The 18,976-nt window shown below is 41.1% G+C and overlaps 1 protein-coding gene across 1 annotated transcript in view; it reads left to right on the top strand.

Moving 5' to 3' along the window:
- The window catches only part of Csnk1g1 (casein kinase 1 gamma 1), a 149,468-nt gene extending 132,122 nt beyond the window's left edge, over window positions 1-17,346 (top strand). The window contains exons 13-14 of the mRNA XM_026384857.2: window positions 3,848-3,954; window positions 11,642-17,346. Of these exons, the coding sequence (XP_026240642.1) occupies window positions 3,848-3,954; window positions 11,642-11,696 (162 nt within the window). The 3' untranslated portion in view covers window positions 11,697-17,346. The remainder of the gene's footprint in view (window positions 1-3,847; window positions 3,955-11,641) is intronic.
- Window positions 17,347-18,976: the final 1,630 nt, after the last annotated feature.

The raw sequence follows: 18,976 nt of genomic DNA, 5'->3' as shown, positions 1-18,976 counted from the left end.
AGTAGAAGCCAAGCCATTTTTATATAACATCTTGTCTAGTTCCTTAATTGTTCTTCAAAAAACTTACTATGCTTTCTCCTGTAACTCTTGTGCTAAATGAATTTACTGTTATTAACACTAACGTGCAGTCAGAGCAAATGTAGAACTGAGTAAATGTAGTATAGTGTTAAGAGTATTTCTGTGATTCTCTATTTGTAAACCTTTTCTCTTCAACTTTTTGTTTTTGCTGGGTTTTTGCCTCCAGTTTTTTTGTTTGATGGTTGTTGGCTTTTTGTTGTTGTTGTTGTTTTGTGGTACTGGGGATTGAACCCAGGGGCACTTAACCACTGAGCCACATCCCCAGCCCTTTTTATATTTTATTGGATACAATGTGTCACTGAGTGCTTAGGGCCTCACTGAATTGCCCAGTCTGTCTTTGAACTCACAATATTCCTGCCTCAGCCTCCTGAGCTGCTGGGATTACAAGCATTGCCTTTTCTCCAGTTTTAACTTGAAGTTTTCAAATCCACAGGAAAGTTGAGAAAATACTTGAACTAGATTACCAAATCGTTAAGATTTTTGCCACACTTGCTTTAATTTTCTCTCTGTGTATGCTTGCCTAATCATTTGAAAATAAGTTGCAGCAATCATTACATCTTACCCCGTATACTTCAGCCTGCATCTCCTAAGATGCATCTCTCATGTAGCCAAGAACACCATTGTCATTTCTAAGAAAAGTAATAATTTCATAATCTTCATCACATTTCCCTCAATTCCTGTTGTCCCCAAAATCACTATTATAGTTTTTAAGTTCTAAACAAGATACATGCATTGCATGGGTTGTTAGGCCTCTTCAGTCTCCTTCAATCCCTTAGTCTCCTAATCTTATTTATACACACACACACACACACACACACACACACACACACATAATTAATTTATTTTAGTTGTAGATGGACACGGTACTTTAGATAATTTATTTATGTTTATGTGGTGTGAGGATAGAACCCAGTGACTCTCACATGCAAGGCAAGTACTCTACCACTGAGCTACAACTCCAGCCTTCCTAATCCCTTTTAATCTATAGCAGTCACCAGTTTTGTTTTGTTTTTTTTTAAAGAAGGAACAAGAATACTTTGCTGTATAGTATTAATCATGCCAAATGATTATACATATGATCAGGTTATCCACTATTCAGAGATGCTAAATTTAATTAGTAGTAGAAATTTGGGTCTCCCTCACACAAAGTCCAAATTTAATGTTGTAGGAGTTTTTTGAGGTTTTTTTTTTATTGTTTTGTTTTGTTTTTGATATTGGGGATTGAACCTAGGGGTGCTCTACCATTGAGATACATCCTCATCCCTTTTTATTTGAGATAGTCTCACTAAGTTGCTTAGAGTCTCTCCAGATTTCTTCTTTTTCTTTTTTAAAATTCTTATTAGTTATTGATGGACCTTTATTCATTTATTTGTTTATATGTGGTGCTAAGAATCGAACCCAGTGCCTCACACATGCTAGGCAAGTGCACTACCACTGAGCCATAACCCCTCTCTCCAGATTTCTGAGGCTGACCTGAAACTTGGATCCAGCTGTAGTTTTTTCACTAACTATACAGCATTATTTTAAATTTTTAAAATATTTTTTAGTTGTAGGTAGACAAAATACCTTTATTTTATTTTATTAATATGTGGTGCTGAGGATCAATCCCAGGGCCTCACACGTTAGGCAAGCGCTCTACCGCTGAGCCACAACCCCAGCTCCACATTATTTTAATTTTTAAAAAATCTTATGTAAGAGCAGTAATTATTCTGGTTTAGAAATAATGGTGACTGTAAATTGCTGATGGGTAGTATTCATTCTGTCTTCCCCAAAGGCTGCTCTACCAACTTTTTCCTCCTACCTTCTTCTTTATGTAAAATGGAAATAACCTCTTTTTCCTTTGATCACCCAAGAATTTTGATTGTGGACTGAATTCATAGGGAAGAGAAATTAGAAAGTGTAAGACATATGAAATGCTAGGAAATTTTTGTGGTCTAGCTGCTAGTAAGCACCTAAAGCTAGAGATAGGTATAAGTAAACATTTATAGGCTGGGGTTGTAGCTCATTGATAGAGTACTTAATTAGTATGCAAAAGGTCCTGTGTTCAATCCCCGGAACTACAAAAATAATAACAATATTAAACATTTATGATCTAGGCATAGTGGCACACTCCTGTATAACCCCAGCTATTTGAGAGGCTGAGGCAGGAGATCACACAACTGAGAAACCATATCACAAAATAAACTTTTAAAAGGTTGAGGATGTAGCTCAACAGTAGATTATTGCCTGGCATGTGCAAGGCTCTGTGTTCAGTCCATAATACCACAACAAATCAATATATAAACATTTATGGAGGAAGAATAACAGTAAAATGAACATTTATTAATCCTTACCATGGGTCAAGACCCAGGCCAAGTACTTTTTATGGATTGGGCCAAGTACAGAAAGGTCAAGGACCTTGCCCAGGGACCAGCAGCAAGTAAGTGCTAGAGCTAGGGTTCAAACCCAAGGCTGATTAACTCTAGAACCCATTTTTTTTTTCCTGTGCTGTGCAGCCTTCATTATTGTGTACCAGGTATTGTACCTAACACTGTCTCATACATTTCTTATATAATTCTCACATCAACCTGTAAGAACAGTCTCAAACAGGGCATATGATATCTGAACCATTTATCCTATTTTGTGGTTCTCTCCCATGTTTCAGCCAAGGTCTTTAACAGCAGAGTGGTTTGTCCAGCGGGGTCCCTTTTCCCACTCCCCAGCACCCACATAAACAGGAATCATGTGCTGGAAATGAAACCAGGTGGCAGAAGCAGCCGCACAAGCAAGAGAAGCCTGATCGGGTCCACATTAACCAGATGACAGGAGTGAGAGCCTTCATTTACAGTTCGGGGACCATCAGTGTGAACTGGGATGACAGTGAACCTGAAATAAAGGTCGTTGAAATAAGACTGATTTTCTAAGGGAAAGTGTTTCCTTATTGTTTTTCCCTCTCACCAGAGAGGATGTGGCAGTCTTGTTATTCAAGTAACTTCAAACCAGTGGTCAAAACCATGAAGAAATTTCTGAAGGAAAGTGTGATTTTTCATAGTTTTTGGTGACCACTTTTAGTTTCCTTTTCAGATTTTTTTTTAAACATCATTACTGAATCTGTATGACTATAGCATAATAAACAGAGGAGTACAATTTGTCCACGATGGTCAAGGGAGCAAAGTGATTTTATCATTAGAGGTCAGCTGTACAGTTATTTTAAATATGATAAAGTACTGTATGAATTTTTGCAATATGAAAGAATCTATGTTTAGGACAAATTTTTCTCATGGAAGTCCACAAATGCTAACTTAACCTTTGGTTAAGTTATTTCTTAGCATTTCCATCTATAAAAAGAAAGTAATATTACCTATTTCCTAGGATTTTTGTGAGGATTAATTTTACATACACATATGGGATGGGGTATATTTCATGATAGAGTGCTTGGCTAACATGTACAATGAAATCAGGCTTTGATCCCCAGCACACACACACACACACACACACACACACACACACACACATAAAATGTAGGGAAGAGCATGACACAAAGTAGCTCTCAGTGTAGAAGTAATTATTATCATTATATCATTGAATTTAGTGTTCTCACATGATATGGGTCTGGGAATCTTCCCTGAATTAGGACACTTGGCCTGTTAACCCAGGAAAACAAACATTCTAGACACATGCCTGACTCTAGCCTAAGATTAGAGACATAATCTCCCTTAGTGACCCCTCTGGTGCTGGCAGGAGGTTCATACTGCCATGGTGCTTGTCACAATCTGTCTTTCTTTTTCAGGTGGTTAGCTCAACCAATGGAGAGCTGAATGTTGATGACCCCACAGGAGCGCACTCCAATGCACCAATCACAGCTCATGCCGAGGTGGAGGTAGTGGAGGAAGCTAAGTACGTTCATATGTCAAGGGGGTTCTTGAGTCATGGATTGGAAAATCTTTTCTGTCTCCTCCTCTCTGTGTACTGCTCATCTCAGACTTGGATTCTTCATGCTACTGTCCATAGCTTTCTTCCCTTGTTTTTTGCATGCTACCTTAAGGCTGCTGCTGCCCTTCTTTAGCTGTGATTTATGGGACAATAGTCAAATTTTTCTAGTCCACCTGGTGCAAAGGATATAATGAACTGTAAGAATTACATAGTAAGGGCTACAGCAGATAGTAGCCATGAGCCTCTGGGAGTCCTAGAGTTTCATACTTCCTATGAGGGGGGGAAAAAACCTGTTAAACCATGAACTGTGCTGAACAGCATTAAATTTTTGATTATTGGCCAACAACTGTGGGTGTTCAGTTCTGGAAAAGGGGTTTCAGGGCTCTCAAATGATTCTGGACTTGAGAGATTAAATAAATAAAGACAAGAAAAATAGTTTGCACCTGTGAGTGTTTTGGAAAGGAAGGGAAATGACCCTAATCCCAAGAAGGTGAGGCAGTTACCCTCATGCCTTTTTCTGCTTCTCTTGCATGTATATGTCTTGCTCTGCCCATATCACCAGTTCCTTGGTGCTATCTGCATGGTCTGTGTTTAAACTCTTAAATTCTGGGATGGAAGGTGAAATAATTGCTGATTCTGCTGCAAACGCAGCATTTTGCCACTTCTTTCCCTTTTTTCTGGGAGGGTTATGCCAGCAGACCATTTTTAGTAAGGAAACATACCTCCTATTCTCAGGAACTTTGGCCATGTTTGGGAACTCAATTTTTCTTCCATTCTCCTCAATAAATATTAAGGTATTCTTACCTTCTGGGTTTTAACCCTGGCAGCACTTTGGAGTCACCTAGGACATGATAGAAAATACAGATGCCTGAGTCTGGCCCTAGAGATTCTGATTTGTTTATTGGAATCTGGCCTGAGCATGAAAAAATTTAAAAGTTCATGTAGTTCTAATGTGCAACCAAGGTTAGGAACCATCAGGCATGGTCGGATCTTGAAACACAGCCATATCTATAACCACCTCTACCCCCACTCCTAGTTCACACTTGTGGCTGTTGCTTTTAGAATTTAATATTATACTTTGAATACAAAGATCAAATGGACTTTAGTCTTATGATATGCCCAATATAGATTTATTTTTTGAACCCATTCATCTCATTTCATTTTGGTAAACGTGTACAGTAATTGTGTATGTGAGTATGGTGTTTGTGTCTTGTGTGTAAGATAGAGGGCCATTCACATAGAGTTCAGTTTGGTGTATTCTGTTGTGGTAAAATCCAAATTCTAGAATATAAAGAGAGTTTAAAGTCTTCTCATGTAACAACAAAGACCACTGTGCATCTTTGCCACCAGTTCCAGGTTTGGGCCTTCTGAAAGGTGTAGAAGCCAGAAGAGGAGCCATTGTATTTGACCAGTCTTCCAACAGCTTATGGAATAGGGCATTTTGTTTGCTATTTCCCTGATGATTTTATGTGCTACCAATCCATCTTGTGTAGGGAACTGTCAGGGCCCAGCCATATGTTGTTATTCTTGGCCCTCTGGGGGTGGTGGGGCAGGGACCGGGTAGCCATGTTGTCTACTTGCTTGATCATTCTCCTGGGAAGAAGTCTCAGCTAGAGAAACATGAGGCGTCTTGAAAAACCCCTCATTGCACGCAACTGGGATGCCCTTTGTTCATGCAGCCTGTTTATTGGGTAAGGGGCGCTATTGCCTATATTAAGATTCATCTTGGGTATTGGGAGACTGTGTGAAATCTTTACTTCCAAGCTTTTGAATTTAGGTTCCTCATCCAACTTGTTTTCTGTGAAAAGATAGGATTTTGGTTTTTGTTCTGTGAGCAAAATGAACGTTTGGCTTTCTTTTTTCTGTTAGCTGCAGGACACATGTCCTTGTTTAAGTATGGTTGGAAGGGTGAGGAGGGCAAGCAGCTTTTCAGTTGATTTTTTGTTATATAAGTACACAGGCATTTCAAGTTATCTAGACTTCAGCTGTGACCTTATAAACCTGAACCTCATTTCTCCTGAGAATTAATAAGAGTAGATTTAGGCACTTCTCTGGTGGTTATGACCACAGCAGTGACCATCCTCCCTCTGGTTCATCTGATAAGATAAAGTAAGTGTCTCTTAAACCTTTTCTCTCTCTCTGGAGCAAGAGTTAACTGTTAGTTGCTTTGGTCAGGCATGTTGCGCTTGTAGAAAGCGAGGGACTTCTTTTTCCCTCGGTGTAAGAGAGGATAGCTCAACATTATGAGGAAGACCTCATGCGAGAACCAAATAGCTCAAGTGTGCCTGACTGAGTTGTTACAGGCAGGGTCATTTGCTCTTTCCCCTGCCACCTTCCTGAAAGTTGCTCAAGAAAGGCTATCCTGGGACTTCTACCAATTCTTTCTGTTTTGCCTTCCCCCTAAGATCCACTTCCCACCTTGATGCTTCTGTCAGGCTCCTGCCCCCTCAACTTTAATGTGGAAACAAAGTGGTCTACTCAGCCTACCTCAACAGGAAGAAACTAAACACAGACACATACTGCATGTTTGCATGGCTCACAGGGAGTCGCTTCCATCTCATCTTTGTGGACTAATATCTCTCTTTCTTTCTTTCTTCCTTTCTGTGTTTTTCTCTTTACATACTCTGTAGCTGCCTGAAAATGCTCAACCTGTGGTGAGTCCCTCTCTCTAGTCCACATGCAAGGGGAGCGGACCAGACTAGGCTGGGATTGGCAAAGCCAAACAAAATGCTTTAGGAAACATAAATGGCTTCCATATGCCTCCTGTGCCATAACCACCCAGACTGGGGAACTAGATCTACAAAGTAGGGGTGGGACAGGCCTACACCCAGAAATTAATGTGTTCCTTCTTTCTTTTTAAACCTACCTCATTTTTCTCTGCCACCTCTGCAAATAACATTCCACATTATCCAAAATTGTCTTTTTTTATTTTTGGCAGAGCAAATTTTCTCCCAAAATAATATGGCCAGGTATTATTAAAGGGAGAGAGACTGAGGTTAAAAAAAAAAGGTTAATATAGCAGTTGTTCAGGTATCAGTTGTTCCCTTGCCAACCACAAGGATTGATGTTGTTGCCAGATAATTTCATATTCTGCAATTGGATTTCTAACTTGGAAATTGGCCACTCTGGAAAAAAAGTATCTTTTTTCTTTAACTAATTCTTCCATCTGTAGAGTGGGAGTCTCAAAAAAGAACCCCTTAGGGAAAGATGGACATTTTATTGTTGTTGTTTTGGGGGTTATTTTGTTTGTTTTCTGTTCACTTTCTTTATTCCTATGAGAGTATAGTAGGCCAAAGGCTGACTCAGCTGATGGAAATATTGGAGCCTGTCACTTCTACTCCTAGAGAGGGCTTCTCGAATGCTTTCTTGGCAACAACAGGGGGTATATATGGAAATGGAACACCTAAAGGATTCATTATCGGTGACAAACATTCTTGCTGCAAGATAGGGAACCCCCTAGCTCTCTTCCTGGACAATGCTTGTGATCTTCCAGGTGCTCCTGAACTTGCTGGTCTATTGCAGTCTGGAATTGAAACTCTCCCACATTGCCTTCATGCATAGGGCCACATTCTACACCATGATAACAGCCTGCTGGACTCTGACTACCTCATTTTTATTTTCTTCAGTGATTGGGTTGGGCACTGGTTTCTGATCCCTAACTGTTCTAGACCAAATTGCCCACAGGGCTTTCCTAGGGATGGGAATGTATTAAAGATAACAGTTGGGTTTTATGGAGGTAGGATTTATATTCTTATGGTTTCAAAGAGCACATTTGGCCTATTCGTTTTGCGAATATGTGTCTGTGTAATCTGACATTGTTGTGGTCTATATTTTTCCTGTGAGATGTCAGTCACATGATCCTGGTTGAAAATTCTTGCAGTCTTGTTGTGCTCATCAAAACTTGTACTTGGGCTGGGCATGGTAGTGCATGCCTATACTCCCAGCAGCTTGGGAAGTTGAAGCAGGGGGGTTGCAAGTTCAAAGCCAGCCTCAGCAATTTAGCAAGGCATCAGGCAACTCAGCAAGACCCCGTCTCTAAGTAAAATATAAAATTGGGCTGGGGATGTGGCTTAATGGTTAAACAGCCCCTGGGTTCAATCCCTGATACCAAAAAGAAAAAACCTGTACTAAGAACTCTAAGTTAGAGTCTCAAGGTCTGCCTGGAGAGATAAGACATGATATTAGGTGAAATAACAAGGAATTCTCCAGTACACTTACATTATCATTCCTAGAAGGCTGAAGGGGCCAAGAAATCACTGTGAATGGTCAAGGAAGACTTCATGGGCATAGCAGAACTCAAGCCAAGTTTTAGAGGAAAGAAAGAATGTGCAGGTATGGCAGAGAAGAGGAACATAGCCGAGTAGCTGAAGAGAAAGCAGGACACAGTAAGAGAGTGATATGAAAAGGGTAGTTAATCAGAGAACTGCGGGAATATTGCCTGATGGCTCCTCAGGAGTCTTAGATCAGTTTTTGCTCTAGCATGTTAAGAACATCTTGTTATTCAAATAATCAAAGAATCAACTGGAAAGGAACCTAAGACACAGAGGTATTGATCACCTGGCCTGATTTTCTTCTGAAAATAACACACTGGTATGAAGTCACTCAGTGGACTTAGTCTGGAGTCTAGCCCAGTTTAATGGGTCCTATTGCTAGTCATTACTGCAGAAACCAAACAATTAAAGAGCAGGATGTAGGGCCTACTTCCTCTTGAGTGGAATTGTTAATAGCTTGTGTTACTGCTGAAGCTTTAACTGTAATAAAAGTAAAAATTAATCTAGGGCTCTAAATTTAAAATATTGCAGTTCCTCTGAAGGACAGCTCACAACACTTATCCACTCCAGCGATTGCACACTGCTCATCAGGTTATGGTACACCAGATATTAATTTGTTTGGTTTGCCTCGAAGGAGGTAAAAGAGAAGTCATTGTACAGTTTGAAGTGGACCAGTATTTCAAACATTTTTTAATTCCTTTTATTTATTTTTTATTTTTGTTTATTTATTTTATACTTGGAACTGAATCCAGGAGCACTTTACCAGTGAGCTATATCACCAGTCCTTTTTATTTTAAGATAGAGTCCCACTAAGTTGCTGAGGCTGGCCTTGAACTTGGGATCCTCCTGTATCACCTTCCTGAGTTGCTGGGATTATTAGGTGTGCGCCACCACTCTTGACAACTCCTTTTATTTAAAAACACAAAATCATCATTTTAGCATCCTCCAAAGAAAATAAGAATAGAAATTAACTTAAAAGTTAGTTGGGCTGGGGTTATGGTTCAGTAGTAGAGTGCTCACCTAGCATGTGCGAGGCCCTGGATTCGATCCTCAGCACCACCCACATACAAATAAATAAATGAAATAAAGGTTTTTTTAAAAAAGTTAGTAATACCTGTAAAAATCATGGTTCAAAAGGATCAGTAAGACTATTGAAATATTAGGGATCCCATGAGATTAACTTTGCCTCTTTAAATATTGCTGGGCATTCAATACACACACACACACACACACACACACAGAGAGAGAGAGAGAGAGAGAGAGAGAGAGAGAGAGAGAGAGAGAGAACAAGACCAGTTTTTTCCTTGAATTCTTCCTCAGGGTTTCCACTGAAGACTATCTTAAGCCATCAGAAGTGCTGATCATTTGTATTTAAAAGAATTTATTCTGTTCTCGAATCTTTGTGACACTTTGGTTAGTAATTATATTTGCACCCATTAATGGTACTTTTTTTTCCATAGGAAAATCTCTTTGCTATTTGTTATTTTTAGTTATACATAACATTAAAATGTTTTTGACATATTACACATACATGGAGTATAACTTATTCAAATCAGGATCCCATTCTTGTTGTTAAACATGATGTAGAGTTATACTGGTCATGTATTCATATATGAAAATAGGAGAATTATGGTTTATTCTACTGTCCCATTAGTGGTATTTTAAAATGTCATTGTTATGCTCGAAGAAAATTTGTTAGGAAACTCTCCTTTCCAAAATTTGCAAGTTTGATTCATTCAGATATGCTTAAAGCACATCATTTTCTGTGTAAATATTTATTTCTGCCTTCTAAGGAACGTTCTCCAAGTTTGTTTTGTTTCATTTTGGTTTTGGTACCAGCGATTGAACCTAGATGTGCTTAATGCCTGAGCCACATCCCCAGTCCTTTATATTTTTTTTTAATTTTGAGACAGGGTCTCACTAAGTTACTCAGGGCCTTGCTAAGCTCCTGAGGCTGGCTTTGAACTTGAGATCCTTCTGCCTCAGCCTCCTGAGTTGCTGCGTCTCCCAAGTTTTTATTTATTTATTATATGGTGCTGAGGATTGAACCCAGTGTCTCATACATGCTAGACAAGCACTCTACCACTGAGCCACAACCCTGGCCCTCCAAGTTGTTAATAATTCCATCAGATGTAGTAATACCACAGAATATAACTAAAACAAGAGGTAATCTTAGTTAGTGTGGAGAATTTAGGGGTATGGGAAGTGAAAAGTAATTCTATATTTCCTTATCTATATTCTTGGCATTTATCCTAGAAGGATTATGCAAGAGACTTAAAGGTAGTTTTCTCAGAAAAGCTTTTCTTTCAAGGATCCAGCAAGTCTGAGCTACACTTCGAACTTCACTCCCCTCCATCATTTGGCATCATTTACTCATCCACTGCCTTCCTCCCCTCACATTCTCATTTCCCATGTGTCAGTTCCTTGTAGAGAGCATATCTTTTGCCACTAGCATTGCCAAAGCCCTCATCACCACACTCTGGATTGCCAAAGCAAGAGTGATGCTTCTTAAGCCAAGGCTGGAGTGAGGAAGGGATACTGAGGCTTAGGAAAGTGCCAGAAGTGTACCTGTTCCCCAGGAGATGTCATGAAGGGAGTAGGCCCCAACCTCTACCCTAAACAGGGTTAGTTCATAACTACATCTGACATAGCAGCAGCAGTCTCAGGAAGCTAAATAAGGAGTAACCTGCAGCCAGAGAACCTCCTGAGGATCAGCTCATGGGCTGAGACAGTGGTCTCCTCAGAATGAAAAGAGGGCTGTGCTGGCCTCAGGAGATAGGGGTTCACAGTTTTTGTTTAAGTCAGGGCTTCTCCTGCTTGCGCCAGGCATCTAGTGGGGACAGAAATGGGGGTTGAGAGAATCACGAAATCTTTTCTTGGTTGCAATATGAGACCTTCTCAGAGCTCCATACATTCTAAGGGATTTATTTGCATTAGTTTAGCTTTCTTGCCCACCAGCTAGTGAGTTGCATTAAATAATTTTCCCTCAATATCAAGGAGCAGAGAGTGCAGGCTAATTTTATGCAGCCTTGAGGACCCCCAGCCTCATTCTAGATAAAGATGAGGCATGTGGGTTGAGTTTTAGACTAGGAAAGACGCTGTCATTACCCTTCTTCCAAAAAAATCCATGTTTCAGCCCAGCCTGACCGGTAGCATTTGAATAGTTATGTTGGGCAGATTGAAATTAAACAACTATGTCATTTGGCTTTCCTGGCAGACACTGCCTGCTGCCTCCAGTGGGCGCACTGTAGATGGTGGGTGGCCTGTGGGTGGTGGGTACCAGAGAGGGAAACCCCACTCTGCAAGAAGCAGAAGCAGGCAGAGGTCTCCTGGAAACTGCAGACCACTAGCACTGATTTGCAATGTTCCTTGTGCTCCAGGTGCTGCTGTTTCTTTAAGAGGAAAAGGAAGAAGACTGCTCAGCGCCATAAGTGACCAGTGCCTCCTAGGAGTCCTCAGGCCCTGGGGACTCTTGACTTGATTGCACCTGCAGCTCCTGCCATTTCTCATTGGAAGGGACTCCCCTGTAGGGGAGGGTGGAGATCCAAACCAAAAAGAAGAAAACAGATGCCCCAGAAGGAGCCAGTGCGGGCAGCCAGGGCCCAGTGGGTCAGTTGCTGTCTCCGCCTGTCTGAGGCTCTGAGCAGGTCCCAGAGCTGCTGCTCCTCCACTGCTTGCCCTTGGGGCTACCTGGTTGACTCTCCTTCCCATTGTTTACAGTGAAGGTGTCATTCACAAAAACTCAAGGACTACTATTCTCTTCCCTCCCCTTCTACTTTACTCCTGGTTCTTGCCCCACCCTCAACCCTCTCCAGCATCAAAGCTAGTGAGCTAAATGCTGTGTCTGTAATAGGAGCTCAAGAGGCTGGGGGTGTGGCCAAGAAGGTAGCAGGAAGATGCAGCCTGGTCCCAGAAGATCTTCTCCATTTCCCAGGAGTGCCTGGCAGTATGGCTTCCTCTCCCTCTGAGCAGCCTACAACCCAGCTGGCCTTAGGGTTCAGGTTTCTTCTTCCCTCCCTCCTTTGAAGTTACACTGTAGGACACAAGCTGTGAGAAATCTGCAGTCTACTGTCCCCATGTGTTGGTGTTCTTAGCTTTTTTGACAAACAAATTCCTTTCTCCAGGCAGTAGCAGGACATGCAAATTGTTCTGAGCAAAGGAAAGAAAACTGACTTTATTGCACTTTTAGTTTTGTTTTAGTTTTTTTTAACAAAAAAAAAAGAAAGAAAGAAAGAAAAGAAAACATGGCAGATGCATATTGTATCTGTTTTTTGAGGGGGTTTTGACTTTTTTTTCTGTTTTGAGGGGGATGGACCAGCGAAGCCATTCAGAGAAAATGTGGGTCCAGAGGACATTCTCAATGGAAACAGTTTGATCAGCAGCACCCAGAAGAGAAGCCAAACTCTGTGTCATTCTGAGTGAATACTCAGGTTGGCAAGAAAACATACTTGAATTTTATTCATCTTCTCAGCTGCTGAAGAATGTCCCTACCAGAGCCTCTTTACCTAATCAGCCTGCAGTTTGAAATCCTAGCTCTCCAGGATGGAATGAGCAGCAAGTCAGACCGTGACCAGGAGACAGTTCATCCCAGTGAAGGAGATGCTTAACAAAAAAATATCTGAAATGTCTGTTTCCTCCACTGCCAGGGACTTCCTATTATAGCCATGTGACTTTTTGGTGACAGGATTAGTGATTAAACAGCCACCTCTTTATTGCCACTATTGGACAAAAAGAAGACAGTGAACCTGCCTTCCAAATGCCAGAGAAGCCTCAGGATGTGGCATCATAGGGCCAGGAAAAGCAAATGATAGTGTGTCCTGTCTGCCCCAGTGGCTGAGTTATAGCATTTGGTCTGGACTGCCTTATCAGAAACCAAGCCCATGAAGTTCTTTTTGAGCAGGTCCATAGTAGCAGGCTTAGAACTCAGTGCATGGGGATGCAGTGAAAACGAGGGTAAGATTGTTTGGTGCTGGAAAATTCCAGGAAAAAGTCTAAATGAAATGTCTAAAATTATATTCTCAATGGGATATAGACTCCTTCCAGATAAGATAGTCGAGCATATAAGCTTGTATTCCCAGTACACCCTCTACCTCCCACCTCCCACCATGATCTAGTCACGTGACTTATTACCAAAAAGCATCTAGGTTTCTCATCCTCTGTTTGAAAAGTTAATGTGTGAAGTTAATCTTCCCATGTTAGATTTTCATTCAAGTTTAGTGGCTTTTCAAATGACTCCTCTTCCCAAATGTGACAGAAGAGAAAGGGTGATACCAGGGAAAGTGGTCTTGATCTGGGAGTAAAGAGCTAACCGTGAAGAATAATGGCGAATGACTTGGTGTGGTGATTTGTGGTGCAAACCACAGAAATCTTCACCTCCTGGCTTGAGGTGTAGGGGCTGTTTTTTGGACTGGAATTGCGGGGATTCTGGTAGTTGGTATTTCCTGACAAGTCCCTTGATGTACCCCATGTGGAGCAGAGATAGCAGCATTCACATGAATCAGACTTACTGGGCTTCACCTCTTCCATTAGACCTTGGCTAGGGAAAAACATTTCACTGGCTTCAAACCTGCTTAATTTATGTAAAGATTGTAATCTCTCATTTCTTGAAAAGAAATGTTACTGTATATGAAACAGAGTGGCAGGGAGAGGCAGTGTCTATACCCATTTCCCACAAAGATTTTGAAGATTGGGGTATACTTCCTTGCCATTACCTAGCCCATCACTAAAATTTAGTCTCTCATTTGGTATTTGAGCAACTCTAACTTCCTGTACAGAAAATTTAACTTCTTCGCCCCTGTATAGAAATGCCTTACCTCTCAAGGGAGGGCAGGGGAAATAGTGGCAAAGCCTGGAGCATCTGGGCACACTGTATCCCACAAAGTGCCTCCCCCACCCCACTTCCACAAAACAGCTTGGCTGCAGGGCAGGCTGCCTTTACAGCTGGGTCTGTGGCTTTTTTTTGTCTTAAAATTTTTTATAGGCTAGCTCTTGAGGGGTTGAACCTGAGCAGTTGGCGGTGGGAGGGTGTTGTGGGGGGGGGGGTCCTTCCTGATGCACTGTTCTCACCCTCTAGCCCCCATAAAGCACTTAGATATTGGTTTCTGAAGAACCCCAGGTCCCTTTAGCATGCAGGGTAATGGTGATCCTTCCAAGGCTATGACACTCCAAGGTGGTCCCAGACCTGAGAGATTCTATTATTCCCTAAGAAAAACAAACCAAAACAAAAACTGAATAACCAAGAAGCAATTTGGCCATCAGTTCCAGCCTTGCTGGTTGCTGCAGTTTGGCTTTATGTCTCAGCCAGATCCTTAAAGGATAGTCACTCCTTCCCTATCTCCCACACCCTCCAAATCCACTTGTTCTAAATTTTTTTTTTTTTTTTTTCTGGTTCTGGGGATTGAACCCAGGGCCTTATGCACGCATGCAAGGCAAGTACTCTACCAACTGAGCTATATTCCAAGCCCTTGTTCTGAAGTTTTTAACTTTTCTCCTTTTCACTCACAGCTATGATGCCAGAGGCCATTTTCTTTGGGATTGATGCAGTTTTTTCCCCCTTAAAGCTAACTGAACATCTGTTCATAAAAACGCATTTAAGAGTTATCAGCCAGGTGCAGTGGTGCACTTCTGTAATTGCAGCCACTTGGGAGGCTGAACCACGAGGATCACAGGTTCCTGGCCAGCCTGGGCAACTTAGACCCTGTCTCCAAAAGGCTGGGAGTTTACCTCAGTAGTTGGGTGCCCCTGAGTTCAGTCCCAGGAGTTCTCTCAAGCTCTCCTCAGACACTGTAGCCTGAGTGGATCAAGTCAATCAGGCAGGATTCCACTAAGTGTGCTCTACTTGTGACTGGACCAGGACTTGTTCCTGTGCAAGCTAATCATGTAAGGGGGAGTGAGTGTCCCAGCAGCCAGCATGCGTTCATGACTACCTTAATTAACATTCTTCTTGGGGTCTGAATGGTGTAAACAGGGTCTAGGAAGGTATAAATTGGGTGCCTAGGTTAGCCTTCCATTAAAATTGCATTTTACTTTGGAATGGGTGAGCTGCAGGAGACCAGAGAGATCCTGAGGTTTCTAACAGAAGTGTTAGTTTCCTGTTTATTTTCAGTGAACTCCAAGCACATAGAAATAGTCCCTGCTCATTGGCCAAATGGGGTTTCCATCAGCCCTAAAGGAATTTCCAACTTACTTCACTGGAAATGTATGCTGGTAGTGCTTTTTTCAGTGTTAGTAACAGCCTTTAATGCCAGAAATCTACAGTATGCTAAAAGTGGTTACTAATGAACTTCGCCTTAACTTTTTGTCAATGAAAAAGATATAATCCATTCCACCTCTCCATGAGCAAGCATGGCCTGCATTTCTCAAAAATAAGAAAAGGCATCCTAGAAAGCATCTCCTCAAAAGAACTTGATATTTCTTCTTAAGCATCTCTCCCAAACCTACATGCCTCCTGTGTCCTAGCCATCCCTTCCATTTTCATATTTAAGCCAGTTTTCCATTCTCATTGAGTTACCCTGACACTGTTGTCTCTAGTGTCAGAGCCATGCTAAGGCTTAACTTTCTCCGATTGGGAGTTTGCAGGGCCAAGTAGCCAGCATTGCCTTTGCTAGGCCACTGCCATCATTGCCCCAAGATATGCTGATGAATTCCAGAGACCCTTAGGGAGCCAGGATAACAGGTACTCTGTCTGGATTGGCCCATGTGGGTGACAGGCACTGGGGTTCTTGGCTTAGCAGACTAGGGAAGTCCCATGTAGAGGTTGATAGCAGCAACTCCTGTGATGGGCTGTTAGGAATCAAATTAGGATTCCTTTGGGTTGGGGTGTTTTGTTTTTTGAGGGGAGAAGGTTGGTTCATGTTTCTGCATAAGAAAAAGAAGTAACTATGGCCCCTCTGTGGTTATATAGTTTTTGAGCAGTGTTTTAGCCACCAGTCGTGAGAGTCTGACCCAGTAAGCAATCTTAAAAAATGTTTTTCCTGATTCCTTTTGCAGGTGAGTAAATGCAAAAGAATAGGTTTCTCATTGTATTCTGAATAGTAAGTAGGTCCCTGAACATAGGTAATATAGTTGACATATTTCTTAAAAACCAACCATAAAATCCACTCCAGTATTTGTAGATCAGCATACAAAGCAAAAAGTAAACATGTACTCCATTTTTTTTTTGATTACCAAATTTGATGTCACAAAGAAACCTCAGTTGTGTGGACAGAGTTTCATTTTTTCCTCTTTTATTCACAGTCACTTGCTAGTGCCATTACCACCTTCAAGGTCTCAGAGCAGAGAATTATTCACAGTAATAAATGGGGGTACAGTGCAGTCATTCCAGTAACCTGAACAAGAGGACCACTGTCCCAACTGCCCCCAAGCCCCTCTTTCAGGATAGGTGAGACATTTTCAGTGTTCTCTTCATGAGCTCCAGACCAAATCCCAGGCCAGCCCTTGCACCAAAAGGCTTTTTGGAAGGCTTATCAATCTGTTAGGAATGTTTCAGGAAAGATGAGCCATTTCTTTGGGGGGAAATATATTTACAGATGGGCGTGTGTGATTGCATGTGTGTGTGCTCATCTGTATGCATTTCACTTTCATAAAGTCTCACCACCCGGGCTGCTGGGAACCTTGTGTTCCTGGGTATTCTCAGAGGTAAAGCCATAGAGAGCTTGTAAAATCAGTGTCTCAGCAAGCTGGCTCTGGGAATGAGCCCCATTTATCAAGCAGAAGAGTAACAGCAGAGAAGATAAGAGATGAAACCAAAAATATAAACTTCCCCCCAATGGAAAATAATGTTGATTCAGCAATTCCCACTGAAGATATTACATACTCTAATTTATTATATTATTATTTGTCTGTTTCTTCAATCTTTGCCCATTGTACTCTTAAAAAGATGTTGGGATGTTGATTGCAATTTTTTTAACTAGATAATGTATAAATCAGCTGAGGAAATGAGTTTTAATTGATGTGTGAAGGTGTATGAATATTAAATGCCTTGTTTTTTTACTTTTTTTAAGTATGTAATGTTTCATAAATCCTGGCACTGGTTGCAAAGCTCAGCTGTGAAGATGAAACTTGTAGTATTTTAAACATGAATGTCAATTTCAAAATGTATTTGAAATGGTTCCTTCGAGAGATTTGTAGACCATTGGGGAAAACTCCTCTGCAGAGGAAGTAGCCTTCTTTGGAGAAAATGGAAAATGGGTCCTGATAATGTTGTCTCGGAGTGGCCCATTTTCTAGGGCACCATGGAAAACACAAATGTGATCTTTAAGTATACCTCTTTCCCAGTTTGGGGAGGAAAGGACTCAGTTTGCACCCTTTTTGTATGTAAAATAAAATGTCTTACCTTTCTTGACTACTTTTACTTGTTTGTTTGGTTCATTGATTTATCTGTTTTTAATGACCTGTAGCTCACTTCTAATTAGGAATCTTAGGCTAGGACTAAATTTGATGTGATTCAGTGCTCCCATGAACAAAAATGCCAGATACGTAGGCATTCTTGCTTCTTTCTCTTGGGTTGAACATTACCCTGTGAGTCACTTCAAAAACAAGTATTCCTAGAACTTAAAGAAATTCTTACTCAGCTAAGTTCCTGTATCCTGTGGTTCTCAGATGGTAGAACACCCAGAAGTCAGGTTTTACTTTGTAACAATTTTTGGAAGTTTTAGAATTCTGCACTATCAATGAGGAACATGTGTTTAGACAGAAGATATCCATTGTGCAATGTAAAAGAACATGCATACATGGCAAACAAACTGCCTATTAATGTGATTTATTTTTTCAGTGGTAGGCAAGTAGCAGAAAATACGTATAAAATTATGAGGGAAGCTTCATGGTAAGGGCATTTTTTCCATCAACTTGATTTCTTTTTTCTTTTGAAAAGGGGTGGGGGAGAGACTGCTTTTATGCCACTTTAGCCTTAGCTCCTAATGTACAAGACACCACTTTGAACACATGGTTTAGTAAACCTTTTCTCAGTGGCTATAGGTAGGGTTAGACCTAGGAATGGGGAAATAGACAAACCTTCATTCCACACACAAAGACAGGGGTGGGAAGGTGAATTTGGAAGATCGTTGTCAGTATTAACAATTTTATCTTGAACAACCTCCACCGGATTGAGGTGGTCTGGACTGAGGTGCAAGGAAATAGCAAACATCATTTATGTTTATAAAGAGAACAGTCTTGAAGTTCTACAACCTGACTACAGTGACATCAGTTGTAAGGAAAGGACAAGTTAAGGAATTCGGGTGGCCATGCATAATTCAATCAAGTCAGTACTTCAGGCCAAATTGCATAATTCATTTATGGAAGTGGAGCCATGCCTACAATCTGGATGATGACAAACTAGAATTTCTAAAAAGTTAATACCATAGGTTCAAATTTTAGAAAGATACGTGTCTGTTCTATTTTTCTAGGTATATAAGACTTAAAAACAACTTATGTTGTAGATTGGAACAACACCAAGCTTCTTTTACAACCTTGAATATTCCAGAGGGCGCATCTAATGACTGTGACCTTCATGAAGGCCTCTGAAAAAGTAAAGACGTCTCTCTCAGGCCTTTGCATATATTTCCCACCTCGATGCTAATATGAAGCTACCCCAACCATCAGTTTGAGCACCAGCAATAAGGAAGCTGAATACGATGTATCCAGTGCAATACAGTCCGTTACAACATTGGAGGGGGGGAAGCATGCAAAGAAAAGTTAAGAACCAGAGTACAGTGGAG

This window comes from Urocitellus parryii, chromosome 6 (genome assembly GCF_045843805.1).
Source record: "Urocitellus parryii isolate mUroPar1 chromosome 6, mUroPar1.hap1, whole genome shotgun sequence".
NCBI classification, from domain to species: domain Eukaryota; kingdom Metazoa; phylum Chordata; class Mammalia; order Rodentia; family Sciuridae; genus Urocitellus; species Urocitellus parryii.
This window is presented reverse-complemented; position numbering and strand designations above follow the sequence as displayed.